Source organism: Cynoglossus semilaevis, chromosome 20 (genome assembly GCF_000523025.1).
Source record: "Cynoglossus semilaevis isolate Cse_v1.0 chromosome 20, Cse_v1.0, whole genome shotgun sequence".
Classification (NCBI taxonomy): domain Eukaryota; kingdom Metazoa; phylum Chordata; class Actinopteri; order Pleuronectiformes; family Cynoglossidae; genus Cynoglossus; species Cynoglossus semilaevis.
Window position 1 is genome coordinate 12,781,182 of NC_024326.1, and position 15,291 is coordinate 12,796,472.

Here is a 15,291-nt window from a genome sequence, read left to right on the forward strand (position 1 = left end):
GAAATCTTTGACACCAGGTCATAACCAAGTAGGTTGTGACCTTTGCCTTTCCAAAAGACTAAAATCAATTTCCTTATATATGTTTCAGTTTAATAAAATAAAATAAATCTGAAAAAATAGAGCTACCTCTTGCAAACCTCCCACATACAGAAGATACTAAAATATATGTGCACTATTTTTCATTGATGACAACACATAGCCTGCAGCTAAAATGTTCCCTTTATGCGATGGCATGAGAGGTCAGCCTAACCCTGCAGTTTGTTTTTGCAGCTAGCTGGTTTTGGAGAAGGGTGGGCTGGGGGCAGGGGGTGGGAGGGGTAAACAGGTATATGGCTACAAATAGAATCGAGCCACTTAAGAATAAGTCATAAGGGAGAGCGGTCTGTTCCCAGATCTGCGTCAGCACTGACCTTTTTGCTGTTTGCTGAAGGGATTGAATTTCACCTCCACCTCTCTGGCTTTCACTTTTTTCAGTCTTTACATTAAAACCATCAAAGGCAGTAAAAATGGCAGTTTTATACTGAAAGAAAAAAATGTATATGGCAGTTCAGCCTTTGGACAAGTGAGGGTGTACAGTAGAGGTACACTGATTACTGCAAGGTAACTGAGGTGGTTAAACCTTTTACCTGTAAATAGAAATACAGAATCCATCTTATTACAACAGATCGAAAAATATGTTTTTAAAAATACAACGGAACATATTATTTATTCTATAATAAACACCCATATTGTGAAGGGTTTCTCACACATTAAATCTTTCCGTATGGTTTGGACTGTGTTCTGACATCTTATTCCTTAGACTATAGCTCCCCCTGCTGGGACTTTTAGAGAATATAACATGTTCGCTTATTGCATGAAAAAAGTTTTTATTAAACAATTTATTTATTTAACCGACTAATTAATCAGCTGATAACGTGAATTATATTCAAAAAATGAGGAGGATTATAACATATTATAACATATATAATATTACATTATTATTAAATTAAATTATAAAAATAATCATTATTGTTGCTGCAAATAAAAGCCATATAATGTATAATTTATATGAGAACAATACTAATTTATAATGTTATTCATTTTGAACAAAATAGTATTATTTTTAAGATTTATATTTTAAATATGATAATACTAATAATGGTTAAATTTTATTATTGTTGTTATGATTATTGTATCCCTATAATAATTATTATTACTGAATCACTTTCATAAATACTATTGTTGTTATTGCTGTAGTAGCAGTGTTGCCTATGTATAGATTATAAACTTTCATTCATTTCATTTCATCAAAACAGACAAGACAATATTATATATATAATATATTATAATATAAATGCACAGCACATAGAGTGGGGGGGTTGTTCTGTGCATTTAACTTGTCTTTTTAATGGGCATTTGAGTGTGAATGCATAAGATAGTGAGCTGAACATTAGCAGCTCACAGTTACCCATAATGCACTGTGAAAAGGTACAGTAACACCCATTTTACAGTAATAAGGTGTGAGTGAGACATGACACAGAGAGGGAGGAGTTGCTCCAAGTTCAGTGTCAGCCCTGTTTCTATGGTAAATAGATTGTCACATGGGGCAACAATCCCCAGGCAGTGGAGACGAAAGGGAGGGGAAAGAACAAGCAGAGTGAGATTCATTGTGTGTAGGTGGGTGGATATATGCTGGAAGACTTTGGCCTGCCCCATGTGCAAGAGGCGGCACTTTCACCCTTAGGTTAGAGCCTGTAGGATCATATTACGAAAAGAAAACGGAAACAAAAGATTCAATGTGAGTGCCATGTTGTGGTCAAACTGAATCTTTGAGCTTCTCTGTCAGGGCCTTGATATGGCTCTACTTTTCTCACGTGACTCTTATTAGACTCACATTTTCTGTGAAACACAACAGCTGGTACCAACCTAGTTGTCGACACGTGAAGTCAAGAATTCCAAGATGCCTACAAACTTCACTGTGGTGCCGGTGGAGGATGCACAGGAGATCACCAACAGTGTGGGAGCAGCTGGAAGCAACAAGCCCTTTGCTCTGGACAAAATATTTAAGGAGGAACTCCAAGAAGACAACTCACAAGGTAGGAAGACACTATAAAGATAACAAACCACTTAGCTGGGAACCTATCTTCATTGAAAGGTCAACAATTAATACCTTTGGATCCTTGATTAAATCATGTGTGAGTTTGAGTGTATGCTAGTGTGCTTGTAAGGACAAAGTAAGGAGGTTAATGGTGCATTTTGCTCACCACATATGCTCACTGAAGCAAAGTGATACAAACAACCACTCACTTGTCAAGACAGGCACATACCTAACAGACGGCGTAAACAAACACATTGACTTGTGAGGCTGCTGAACTAGCCGGAGCTTGCAGGGCTGCTTGACAAATGTACTGAGGAGGGAGGGGGCAACTACTACTGACAGTGCAGCCTGTATTTACAATCACTCCTACATCACCTGAGCAGAGAAGTCTGTTGTAGAATTGTTAACCTACTAGAAGAGAAAAGAAAACTAATATATTGTCATTTTAGTTAGTAGAATTACATTTTGTTTGGTATCTCAGTCATTAGAATCAAACTACAACACTTCCCAGAAATAACCTTACCTTACCATTTTAATTACATTAATATCTTAATGACTAGAACATTTCAAGACACTTCTCCTAGGCATCTTTGTCAAATACTATATTTCCCCTAGCCTTTAAACTAACCTTTATGAACATATGCCAAATCGTATTTCATATACTAACACTAACCTGTCATCAGAATGGAACATCTGTATTTAAAGTGACTCAACACATTACAATAGAAATCAGACCCGAAATCTGTACTGTACTGCACTTGTCCCCCACAGATCTATATCAGCTTACAATCTGATTACATAACAAATATTACATTATTTTAGAATTTTTTTTATAAGTCACTAAACTGTCAATTGCACATTTTCTGGCCAGATAACAATATGCTCAACACTAAAATACAGTATTTAATTGAGAAACTATTTCAAAGGTCTCTGATTATTTGCTTTAATAACTGGTTAAGTGTGTAAACAGTGTAACAGCCTTCTTGACGTCGTCGCAAAAGATGTCATGAACCACCATCTTTCTAAGATGATAAGTATTAAAACGTTGAACCAGATAACGATGGCGAAATTAATTGTATTAATTTAAATTAAAAAAGACATGCAAAAATACAATAAGGGCGGAAGTCCAATCGGTGTTGATTTCGTCATGTATACTGGAACGAATGAGAGCAATAATTCATCAACCAATCAGAAATGCGGTTGCTGGCCTAAACGCAGGACATTTACACTGACATCCAATGATAGTGAACGTTTGTGCAGCAGTGGAATAAACAGAAGAATAAACAAGTAACTATTAAGCGTCAATTGTTAATTCGTGTTAAATCGATTTATGAAACGTGCGTGAGCAAAACGTGTCCAAGGATTTTACAGTTAGTTTACTTTTAAACAGTATTTAGCCCCATGTGAGAGAGCGAGCATAATCTTCAATGTTGTCATGATATTCACGCAATGGTAAAGAGACGAAACACTTAATACACTATAAGCTAACCTAGTTATGCTAAGAAGTGACATTTGTCAACTTCTTTCACTTGTCAACAATTGAAAACGTCTTTGTATACGTTTGTAAACTTAAATAATTAAAACAATCCTATATTTTGTTAAAAAGCAAGATTTATTTAAAATTAGCTGTGAAAAGTAACACTAATGTGTAAATATTTCAAATATTGTGATTAGATGCTTGTCACAAAATGCAAAAACCTTGCATGTCCTGTGACTTTGCATATTAGACAAATTACACGTGCTAGTCGGAAAATATAATTTTATCAGAGTGATGGCACCTGCATGTAGTGTGCGGAACCCAGACAAGACCGCTTCACAGTTGAATGCCATCAGCCTGACAACAGCATTTTCTATTAACACGTAGGTTCAACCTGCTCCAGCAGACTTTCTTGTTGGTGAGTCAGCAGGTCGAGGTCTCTTTCATGTGTGCATTATCTCCTCTCTGCTACTGTCACAAAATGAGCTTATTTAAGAACTTAAAGGACAGGTTTTGCAGTTTTCATCTGGCACCATCTATTTGTTTCTTTTCCCAAAACTGACTGTACATTTGAAAGTAACACAATTTTATTATAGAATTCTATGAAAGAGGGATTCTTGGATTGGAACAACACTGTAGAAGTGAACAAAAGGTGGAAGTGACTGAAACGAACCGTGTCTGGCTGCATGAAGTCTGTGGACTTTAAACTTATTTTTATTACATTTATTTGGACTTTTATGTCTTAAATTGGCCTATTCAGTCATAATGAGGACAATAAAGTCTGATTTGCCCAGCTAACATTCAGTGGTTATATAGTATATAGAGTATGAATTTGTCCACAGGTTACATGTAAATTTATAATAATTTATATAGTACAGATGCATGGGACCTGCATGGTTTCACTTGGAAGATGTAGCCTTTCTAGATATGCAGACGTGGTACTGTACTGTACTTTGCAACTTAACTTTAATTCAAGTTCAGCATGTTCACAGTCTCTGTATCACCAAATTCAGTCTATATTTGCGGCTATGATTATGAAAATGTCTCTTTTAGTCACTTCTTTTTGTTGCAGGCCTCTTGATGAGTGCATGCATCGTAGCATTTAATATACTTTTATCATTGGAAATACTCTCTGGTGGATGGGGCATTCCCAGCATTGGCTCTTTTGCATCATCTAAATCTCTAGAAAAAATGTGACAGTAGTAAATAGAGGATACAAAGTGAGCTCTGAGAAGAAACAGTGTTGTAACACTGACCTGACCTCTGCTTTTCAGATGTCAGAGTTTTCAGAGATGTTCTTTGTGCTTTCTAAAAGTACAGAGGATATGGATTTTGGAATCTCCCTACTGCTCAACCCTGAATGCTAAATTTTGTTACAATCGGCCTCATACCATAGGCATTTACAGTGAACTCTTTTTCCAAACCAACTGTTCTTCACTGTTGACTGAGCCACCCTTCAGTTCAGAGACGAAGAGGTACAATTGTGTGATCTAATGTAATTTACCAAATGTTACAGGAAAAGATAACTCAATGTTGAGCTTTCTCATTAATCTCAGATTAAGGCAGTGTTCTCTGAACAGGATTACAGATTATCACTCCATCAGAACCACTTTAGGAGAATGAAATATATTTATATATATGTGTGTCTGTGTATATAGATACATGATGTATTCATAAAAATATATTTTCATAAGATTGTATATAAACATTTATTTCATTTAAATAAGTTTAAGAAAATGCTATTTGTGATTATTTCTATTTGAAATGTATGTAATGTTTGTGTTTCTTATTAGAAGAGGAGGTTCCAAAAGAGTCCAGTCCATTTATTAACCCAGAAAATGACGAAGAACAGTACTATGAAGGCAAAAATATGGCTCTGTTTGAGGTGAGTCAAATGGCATAATTAGAGATAGCTGCAGTACATACTGTACGACACAAATACTATATTCCTATAATTTCAAAAGTCAAGAAAACAAAATAAAAAATACTATCTCTGCCTGCAGGAGGAAATGGACAGGAGTCCCATGGTGTCATCCCTTCTCAACAAGCTGGCCAACTACACCAACCTGACACAGGGTGTTCGTGAGCATGAGGAAGAGGCCGAAAATGAAGATGGTGTCAGAAGGGTCCCTGTCATGGTAAACAGTTTTTTTTATTCACTGCTTAATTTGTTAGTAAGTTTAGTAAAACAGCACCTAAACCAAACATACCTGAGATAAAACACAGGGAAAACACATCAATTATTGTAAGTACTAAGGCAGATCACTAGTGTTTAGTATTTGTTAATTACCAATCTGCAACTTTGATTAATTTACTTCACCTCCCCCCCCCCCCCCCCCCCAGCATGTTAAAGGTGCTTATTAGCTACTGAAGAGACATCCTAAAAATAATGCATTGAACAAGTGTTATTCATGTGAAGCTCAATAGTCCTCTGCTCAAATATAAAGGGCAGCTGTAAATTCCAAAGGGAATCTGCTGTAGAGATGATTTTCTGCACCGATCACCTTCTCACACCCTCTCAGATTGAAAATCAAGGATTTATTTTGGCCAGTGGACTTCCTGACAGCCATGAAAAATTCAGGCACTGAGCTATGTGTCTGTGTACGACTGGCTATGAGCGCCAGCTGGAGGAGGAGAGTGGAGGTGAACTGTCAGACAGGTCTGAAGTTTGGGGTCAGATGTAGTGTCATTATAAATGCACAAAGTCACAACGGCAGAACAAATTGCTATTGTTCTTAAAACTCTTTCAGGAGCTGCTAGTCCCCGAGCCTTCAGCCAACCTAGTTTGCATAATGTTGGGTATGATGGAATTTGAATTATTTCCATCTGGTGACATTTTTATCCTCCCTGTCTAGCTGACATTAACTAAAACCTTAAAACTCCAAATGCAAGAAAAAAACATTTCATATTTGTGATATTTAAGTGTGATTATCATATGTAATGATTGGAATTATAACCTGATAGAAAACAACAAAAGTTATTTTATCTGCACTGTAAGAACATGGTTAAAAGACAGTAGAACCTTCAAGTAGACACGTTGATTATGTTTGATGAACACCCACCCCCATAGTGAGAGCGCTGCTTTTTTCTTTAACGGAGGAATAAAGGAGGCTGGACACTGAAGGGAACAGGACAGATAATGTTATTAGAGTTGGGGGGAGCAACACTGGGGCAGATGAAGGAGTGGAAGAAAAGAAGGCGGACTGAGAAGAACAGAGCAGCAAAAGTAAGAGTGATAGAATAATGTAGGTCTCCACATCTCCCACCGCAGTGGTGTGCAGTGCAAACGTCCCAGGAAAGGGTTTGATTCTAGAACAATGGTATGTACATCTTATATTTTATAGCATTTCAGGAGTAAGAGATGGAAGTTAAGGCTTTAGTCTGCTGCTTTTTTATTGAAAGGTCACATAGTGTCCTTCCCCACATATAGAGAAATTTTGTGTGAATGTTTGAGGACTTCAGTATTTGTGGTTTACTACAAATGCTATATCTATTGCTGTGTTTACTATCTGGTAAAATAGTTTGACATTTCTAAGGATGTGCTGCTGCAGAAAGTTATCAAAATTTAACCTAAACACAAGAATATGTAAAAAGGTTTGAAGAGAAACCTTTAGGTGTCTGACTTTAGTTTCTTAGGCATCTTTTAAAAGTTTTAGCCTAAAATATAAGAAACAAACATCAAACACTAAAATATTCATGTACTGTATGTTCTTTCTTTTGCAGGTCCCTCAGATGGGAACCTTTATTGGAGTTTACCTGCCCTGCATGCAAAACATTCTGGGTGTCATTCTCTTCCTGCGCCTCACTTGGATCGTTGGAACTGCAGGAATCTTGGGCTCCTTTGCCATCGTCTCCATGTGCTGCATCTGTGTGAGTCATTTAGAAACTTATCGGCTTAATCTTTAGCTAAAAATGTTCCATGACTTTGAGGTTAGCTAAATTAAAAAAAACAGCTGGGAATCTGTAGCATAAATCTGCAGTATAGATAAAATTGAACAGAACAATTTAAGTTTAAACTGTGTTTTTTTTCTTCTCCTAATTGCAGACATTGCTGACAACCATATCAATGAGTGCCATAGCAACAAATGGTGTGGTACCAGGTAAAGTATGAAAAAAAAGTTTATTTGGCTCAGAATTTTCCTAGTAACCCTTGTTGATTTAAAAAAAATCACTTAATTTTGTCAGGCCTACATTTATATTTTGTGCAATATATTAGTAAAGTCCAAAATAAGTCGTAAAACAAAAACATTTTAAAACATTATACATTTTTAACTGGTGTTTTGTGTTTCCAAAGCCGGTGGTTCATACTACATGATCTCCAGGTCTTTGGGTCCAGAGTTTGGAGGAGCAGTGGGCATCTGCCTCTACCTGGGGACCACTTTTGCTGGATCCATGTACATACTCGGAACGATAGAGATTCTACTGGTGTGTTTTCACAGGGACATTTGAGAAGAAGTCAGTTTTTACTTTTGTGTCACATTAATAACCCTTGGGCGTCTTATTTTTAATCTACTCCTTACATCCAGACGTACATCGTTCCCACGGCAAAAGTTTTCAAAGAAGGAGGAGATACTGACTTTCTCAATAACATGCGTGTTTATGGAACATGCTGCCTGGTCTTGATGGCACTAGTGGTGTTTGTAGGAGTGAAGTAAGTTTGTGCAGGATGACATACAACACATTTACATACTACACATACAGGTTGGTGTGTTCTTTTGAAGACACTGCAGCGGGTTCCAGACATTGCGATCGAATAAGCAAAAGCTTATCTGGAACTTTAACCTTTAACCATCGAGTAACCAACTGTAACATTAGCACAGGTTACATTTTACACTTTTTAAACTTTGACTATACAATTTTTATCTTCTTTTTTAAGGTTATTTATATAGTTATTTATTTAAATACAGCTGTGGGGAGTTTTGAAGCAATAGCTGTGATGGTGTCAATGTGGGAGGGAGGAGGGGTCATGAACTTAAGAGAAATGTCCATTTTGATTGATCAGCAGATCCTGAAATTTTGCCACTATCAGACATTCCCTTTTGAGGACAATGCTTTTGGTCCATGTTCAGTCATCTGATCCTGAAAGTTGAAATTTGTGTAACCCACAAAACATTCTTAAAATGCAACAATATGTACACACACACACACACACACACTGACATCGGTTCTCTTTTCTTCAGATATGTGAACAAACTAGCCCTGGTTTTTCTGGCCTGTGTAATACTCTCAATCATGGCTACATATGCAGGAGTTGTCAAGACCCTCATTGAACCTCCAGAGTTTACGTGAGTGACAGTTTTGTGTTTTTATGATGTTTATTTTCTTAGAATTACTGTATGAAAAACTGCTGTTTGCAGATTTGATAGATTTATTGTGTGGTGATATTTTTTCTGTCTTTTTGTTTTCATTAAAATAGCACTTTTGTAGCAATTGCAGTGTTTAAAGTAACTTTCATTGTTACTCTGTTGAGTTTTGAAGCAAAAGCTGTGAATGTCATACAACAATGCTCCAATCTACAAAAAAAAGGCTGTTCAAAAAGTTTGGCACCACAGCTTTGCAGGATTTCTCCACCCAGCTCACCTCACGTCTCTCTGTGTTTCTCTGCAGTGTTTGTCTGTTGGGCAACCGTTCATTGAGGAATGAAAAGTTTGAAACATGTGCAAAGACAGAGTTGGTGAAAAACGAAACTCGTACAACGGATCTGTGGCCCTTGTTCTGTGACAATAAATACCTCAATGCCACGTGTGATGAATATTTCATTGTTAACAACCTGACAGAGATCCAGGCCGTACCTGGGCTTCTGAGTGGAGTGATCAAAGGTGAGACAAAAACAGGGAAATAATCTTTTGGGTTTTGAGGACTTTTATTTGAGAATAAAATTCTATATATAAAGCTATAAAAAGCTAAACATGTAAAACAAAAATCCTTTTTGTATGTATATAATTTTCCTCTCTGTCTCTTACCTTTTTATCAGACAACTTGTGGGGCAACTATGATCCAGCTGGGGAAATGTTAGAGAAGAAAAGCCAGCCATCAGTACCAGTGCCAGAACAGACAGAAGACACTAAAAAGCCCTATGTCTTTAATGACATCACCACATACTTCACTCTGCTGGTGGGAATATACTTCCCCTCAGTCACAGGTAGGAGATGAAGCCCAGCTGCTATTTTGTTAGTTAAGGTTTCATTATTTTATTTTATGTTGATGAAGAAGAAGAATTGTTTCTGAAACTGTTATCAATCTTGTTGTCTTTCTAATTTCAGGTATTATGGCTGGTTCTAACAGGTCAGGTGACCTCAGAGATGCACAGAGGTCGATTCCAATAGGAACCATTATGGCAATTCTCACCACCTCCTTTATTTGTATCCTTTTTAAATGTCTTTGGTTGTTTAAAAAGAACAATTCTTTAGGTGATATTTAAAATTATAAATATTAAAAAAAATAATGCTTTATTAAAAATTTGAAAAAAAAGGCATAAAAATGGTATAATCATCCAAAAAGCATTTTTCCCCAGATTTCTTCATGTTGTCAGTGTTTTCTCCTTAATTCCCGCATCAGACATTTCCTGTGTGGTCTTGTTTGGAGCCTGCATCGAGGGAGTGGTGCTCAGAGATAAGTATGTGTGTTCATGCTGACTTCCCAGTAATTTGGCTTCGTTCAAACCAGACAGACAGAAATCAGAAAAGCCAAACCTTTTGTAGACAGTAAGCTGCAGATGAACTCTGATAATTCATGGACTCGAATATTTAGAGCAAGTGAGCCTGAAAGAACTTAGACACTGTTTCTACAGGGCCTAGGTCAGAGGTCAGCAACATTAATTGCAAAAAGGCTGAAAAGTAGCATGTGAAGTGTTTATTTTTAATGTTAAATATTTCAAATGTTACAGATGTTTTTTCTGGCTTGTTTCAGGTTTGGCTTTTCTGTGAAGAAGAACCCAGTCATTGGTATCCTGGCATGGCCGTCGCCTTGGGTGATTGTAATTGGCTCCTTTTTCTCTTGTTGTGGGGCTGGACTCCAAAGCCTGACCGGTGCCCCTCGGCTGCTGCAGGCCATTGCTCGTGATGGCATTATTCCTTTCTTACAGGTCAGTGTTTAGCCACAACCCTTTGTGTGTAACGGTAGAGCTGAAAAAATAGTTTAGTGTTGGGAAGAGGTGTGGCAAGTCAACTTTTATTGCGACAAATGTCACTACCTGGTCTCGAAGAAGTCCTGCAGAATCCTAGAAGGAAAGTCTCCGATGTAAATAACACTTTTGGATGAGATGTGGTGAAACATCTTGGTAACTTTCAAAGCTAAAGCCTTGTACTACATGATTCATTTATTTGCCGGTCTTTTTCAGGTCTTTGGTCATGGAAAGGCCAACAACGAGCCGACCTGGGCTTTGTTGCTGACAGTTGGAATCTGTGAAATAGGAATCCTTATTGCTTCCCTGGATGCTGTCGCTCCCATCCTCTCAATGTACTTCACTGAATATGTTTTTTGGCTTTTGTTTAACATATCTGGACAAATGTATTTTGACAATACATTTACTGTGCACACAGGTTCTTTCTCATGTGTTATCTGTTTGTCAACCTGGCCTGTGCTGTGCAGACCTTACTCCGTACACCCAACTGGAGACCACGCTTTAAGTTCTACCACTGGTACAAAAATAAAGCATAAAAATCACCAAATTTGTGCATTACACTCTGACATTGTCAATTTACTACAGTGTCTCTCCATGTGTCCATCATGTAGGACATTGTCCTTCCTGGGGATGAGTCTGTGTCTCTCCCTTATGTTTGTCTCATCCTGGTACTACGCTCTGGTCGCTATAGTGATTGCTGGATGTATCTACAAGTACATTGAATACAGAGGGTAAGTTCTCTCTTTCTCACTAAAGGTTTTGTAGTCAGATCTAGAGCGTGCATGCCAATGTGTCCTTGGTAAAGATGCTAAACATGTGTGAAGTGCAATACAAAATAGTGGTATAAATAGCGTTGATCAATTGCAGGGCAGAAAAAGAGTGGGGAGATGGAATCCGAGGCCTGTCCTTAAACGCAGCCCGTTATGCTCTCATTCGTCTGGAGGAAGTACCACTGCACACAAAAAACTGGAGGTGAACATAGAAGTTTGCTGGGACTGTTCCAGATTGTATTTTACCATCAATTATGTCCATGCTTCATTGTCTCCTCCTTTGCTGCCTCTCTCTTTAGGCCTCAGCTGTTGGTGTTATGTAAGCTGGATTCTAACCTGAAAGTGAAACACCCACATCTCCTTTCATTTACATCCCAACTGAAAGCTGGAAAAGGTCTGACCATTGTCTCATCAGTGCTGGAAGGAACATACATGACCAGAGGGGCTGACGCCAAGACTGGGGAAGAGGTTCGGTAGTTTTTAATTACTCTTTGATCTTACTTCAAAACTAAACATTTTATCATTGATCACAAAAGCAAAAAGAAAATGAATTTAGACACAAAGAATTCAAGACATAAGACTGTGCTCCATTTCCTTCATCAGAATCTAAAAGCTGCCATGGCTGCAGAGAAAACCAAAGGCTTTTCCCATGTGGTGGTGGCATCCAACCTGAGAGATGGTTTCTCCCTGCTTATCCAATCAGCCGGACTGGGAGGAATGAAACACAACGCTGTCCTGATGGCCTGGCCAGCTGGCTGGAAACTGGCCCAGGACTCCTCTGCAAGGCAGAATTTTATAGGTGAAACCATTTGATTGATTCACTTCATGTTCAGTTTGAGGACTTGGTCCTGAAAACAGTAACATCCATAAAAACAGCAATGAAAGCTGAGGTTGCTTCATACATTTAAAAACAAACTGACCATCTACTAATTTCAGTCAATGTGGCTTATCAACATACTTTTATCGTGTCTTGTTCCCTTCTTTCATCCAGAAACGGTGAGAGAAACCACAAGTGCAGAGCAGGCGCTTCTGGTTGCTAAGAACATAGACAGCTTCCCCAGTAACCAGGAGCGTCTGACAGAGGGAACCATCGACGTGTGGTGGATCGTGCATGATGGTGGACTTCTGATGTTGCTGCCTTTTCTACTTAATCAACACAAGGTGCTATTGCCTTCTGGTTTAATGTTGTCTGAGTCTGTGTGTTATAAGATAATTGTAAAATATATATAAGAGTTGAATGAATGAAATACCTGAACCATAATTTGTTCATGGAGGTTTAATCCATGCTTTAATCAAGTATCAATAAAACCTTTAGGTTTGGAGGAAGTGCAAAATGAGAATCTTCACTGTTGCCCAAATGGACGACAACTCCATCCAGATGAAAAAGGATCTCCAGATGTTTGTCTACCATCTACGGCTGGATGCAGTGGTGGAGGTAGTGGAAATGGTAAATACATGTACTCTTACTCCTTGATTGGTCAGTTACATAATATCAATTCAGTTCTCAGGGGTGAAATTGCAATTGTTTGCCTTGTTTCTGCAGCACGGCAGCGATATCTCGGCCTTCACCTATGAGAAGACACTGATGATGGAGCAGCGATCACAGATGCTCAAACAGATGCAGCTGTCACGCACTGAGAAGGAGAGAGAGGTCTGTGACACATAATTAAATCTATTGACAAATCTCCAGCCCATAGAACAAATTTATGTGCACTTGAAAAACAAAGCACCTCTGTGAACACAGCCAACAAACATTTTAAACAGTTAATATCAACTTCTCCCCTCAAATAGACAATTCAGAATCTCATCATTTTACTGCAAGAAACTCATATAGTTTTAAAAATGTTTTTCATGTCAAATGTTGTTTGTTAAAATAAAATCAAATTTGACTTATCTCCTGACCTGTGGATCTTTTAGGCCCAGTTAATTCATGATCGCAACACAGCCACGAATGCCAAAGCTGCACGTCAAACCACACCAGATCATGTCCACATGACCTGGACCAAAGACAAAGTGATCAACGAGAGGAACAAACACAGAGAGAACATGGCTGTGAAGGACATGTTTAATATGAAGCCGTAAGTTCTCGCAGTTTTAATGCTTTATGAAGCAAGTTTTTTTTAAGTGTCCCATCATGAGGTAAAATTAACTTATCCTCATGTCCAATTGTTAGCATGGTCTGTTGTATTTTAAAATTTAAATATATTGTTTTCTGAATTTTGTCTTTCTCCAGAGAGTGGGAGAATCTGTAAGTCTCTTCATCTTTTTAAGTCTGCATGTGCATGAGCCTAGTGTGAGTGTGTTGAATTAATGACAATCTGTGCTTACGAGTGTTAAAGCGGCTCAAGATTCTTGTTGCATGATCAACAGTGTTGGGATGTGATGTTTGCTTCATGCTTTTGCTAATTTTGCAGTCTGCAGCCTTAACTGATTCCTGAGCAGTTATTCTGTGTGTCCCATAGAATTGGTTTGAGAACTATCCAGCAGGGTTGCTCTTTTAAATCAGTTGTGTTTTTTTGAATGTATGTGATTTACCGTAGAAGTCAGTCGAACGTACGGCGGATGCACACAGCAGTGAAGCTCAACGAAGCAGTCGTCAAAAAATCAAAGAATTCCCAGTTGGTGTTGCTCAACATGCCAGGACCACCAAAGAACAAGAAAGGAGACGAGAACTGTATCCTTATAAGAATAAGGTGATTTGTCTCAAATGTGTCATAATATTTTTATAAATGGTATGACTTGACCTTAGGGTATGGTGGTACGATTGTATAATGAAATGGTGCAAAAATGCTATTTTTACAAAGCTCCTTATAGTTATAAAATAACTATTAATATATATTTTTTATTTATCATATTGATTATATTGTCATATTGTTATCCTATACCTAGGTTTACAGGATTAAAATAAAATCGTTTTGCAAATACGGACTTTGTCACCACCTGCAGGTGTAGCAAAGGTACATACACGCTCAGCGTTGGAAAACGTAAAATCCCACTGTAATTGAATAAAACTGAGTTCTTACGATTTCAATTTACTCTAGTCTAGTCTAGACTCACTCTTTCACTCCATGATGTGCATTCTTTAACCAGACTATGTCTCAGACATGGAGTTCTTGGAGGTTTTGATGGAGGGCTTGAATCGTGTCGTGTTGGTCCGCGGGGGAGGTCGAGAGGTCATCACCATCTACTCATAACACTGTTATGTTTCTAAGCTTATTGACATTGTTGGACAATTGGGAATACAGTGGGCAGGGATCGGGGAGGGTGCTATGATATACACTCTCTGAGCCTTCACAGGGAAGCACATTCAGCATCATGCTTCATTTTGGAGTACCGTAGTGTCTCTAAAGGCATTTTGTCCCATCCCACCTTTCAGTGCCTGTTTTAGGGTTTCTATATAATTCCTATATATTTTCCTTCCTACTCCCTTGATCTGTTTTTATCAGGCCATAGATGGTTGACTGTACCGGAATTTCAGGGCAGTAGAGGACATTTTTTCATGGTATGACTCAGGACTCTCATGGCTTTTGATTAGAATAGAATAGAACAGAATAGAATTGAGTAGAAATTATTGTAGTTATTGTTGAATGAGACAACACTAAAAATGATTTTCCTTTTTTATTACAATATATTTTATTTTTAAAGATGACAACACTTGAGTATCCATTGTGTAAATAGATAATAATTTTAAGAGAAGCAATGTCAGGACATAAAAACAACAATTCTAGTTCTTTTGTGTCTAATGCATTTTAAGTGTGTGACAGTGAATACAAAAAATGTGAATGAAATGAAATGTGTGAGATTTGGACCAGTAAAAATACTAGCTAAGGTTTTATTTAGTTCT

At 37.8% G+C, this 15,291-nt stretch overlaps 1 protein-coding gene across 7 annotated transcripts; it reads left to right on the forward strand.

The window, feature by feature from the left end:
* The first annotated feature begins 1,599 nt into the window (after positions 1–1,599).
* On the forward strand, positions 1,600–15,235 carry LOC103396662 (solute carrier family 12 member 7-like). Of its 7 annotated transcripts, none has more exons than XM_025066142.1 (27): positions 1,600–1,777; positions 1,895–2,075; positions 5,348–5,439; positions 5,558–5,692; positions 7,278–7,424; positions 7,600–7,654; positions 7,849–7,979; positions 8,081–8,205; positions 8,735–8,839; positions 9,162–9,373; positions 9,529–9,696; positions 9,818–9,916; positions 10,113–10,170; positions 10,464–10,638; positions 10,894–11,012; positions 11,096–11,194; positions 11,289–11,408; positions 11,545–11,649; positions 11,747–11,915; positions 12,051–12,246; positions 12,439–12,608; positions 12,763–12,894; positions 12,991–13,098; positions 13,365–13,525; positions 13,681–13,695; positions 13,988–14,121; positions 14,550–15,235. In XM_025066142.1, exons 2-27 carry the CDS (start codon positions 1,940–1,942, stop codon positions 14,639–14,641), a joined length of 3,258 nt encoding a protein of 1,085 aa, XP_024921910.1. In that variant the 5' UTR covers positions 1,600–1,777; positions 1,895–1,939; the 3' UTR covers positions 14,642–15,235. The 7 variants fall into 7 exon arrangements, with proteins under 7 accessions (XP_024921910.1, XP_008333064.1, XP_008333065.1 ...); XM_025066143.1 differs by lacking the exons at positions 1,600–1,777; positions 1,895–2,075 and adding exons at positions 3,549–3,972; positions 4,829–5,029; XM_008334842.3 differs by having other exon boundaries at positions 1,600–2,075.
* The last annotated feature ends 56 nt before the right edge of the window (positions 15,236–15,291 follow it).

Excerpts from the sequence above, each read along its gene's own strand:
- LOC103396662 (XM_008334842.3), top strand. The coding sequence starts at position 1,940 with ATGCCTACAAACTTCACTGTGGTGCCGGTGGAGGATGCACAGGAGATC. Across the intron at positions 5,693-7,277 it reads TCAGAAGGGTCCCTGTCATG|GTCCCTCAGATGGGAACCTT; the intron begins GTAAACAGTTTT and ends TTTCTTTTGCAG. Across the intron at positions 11,013-11,095 it reads GTCGCTCCCATCCTCTCAAT|GTTCTTTCTCATGTGTTATC; the intron begins GTACTTCACTGA and ends CTGTGCACACAG.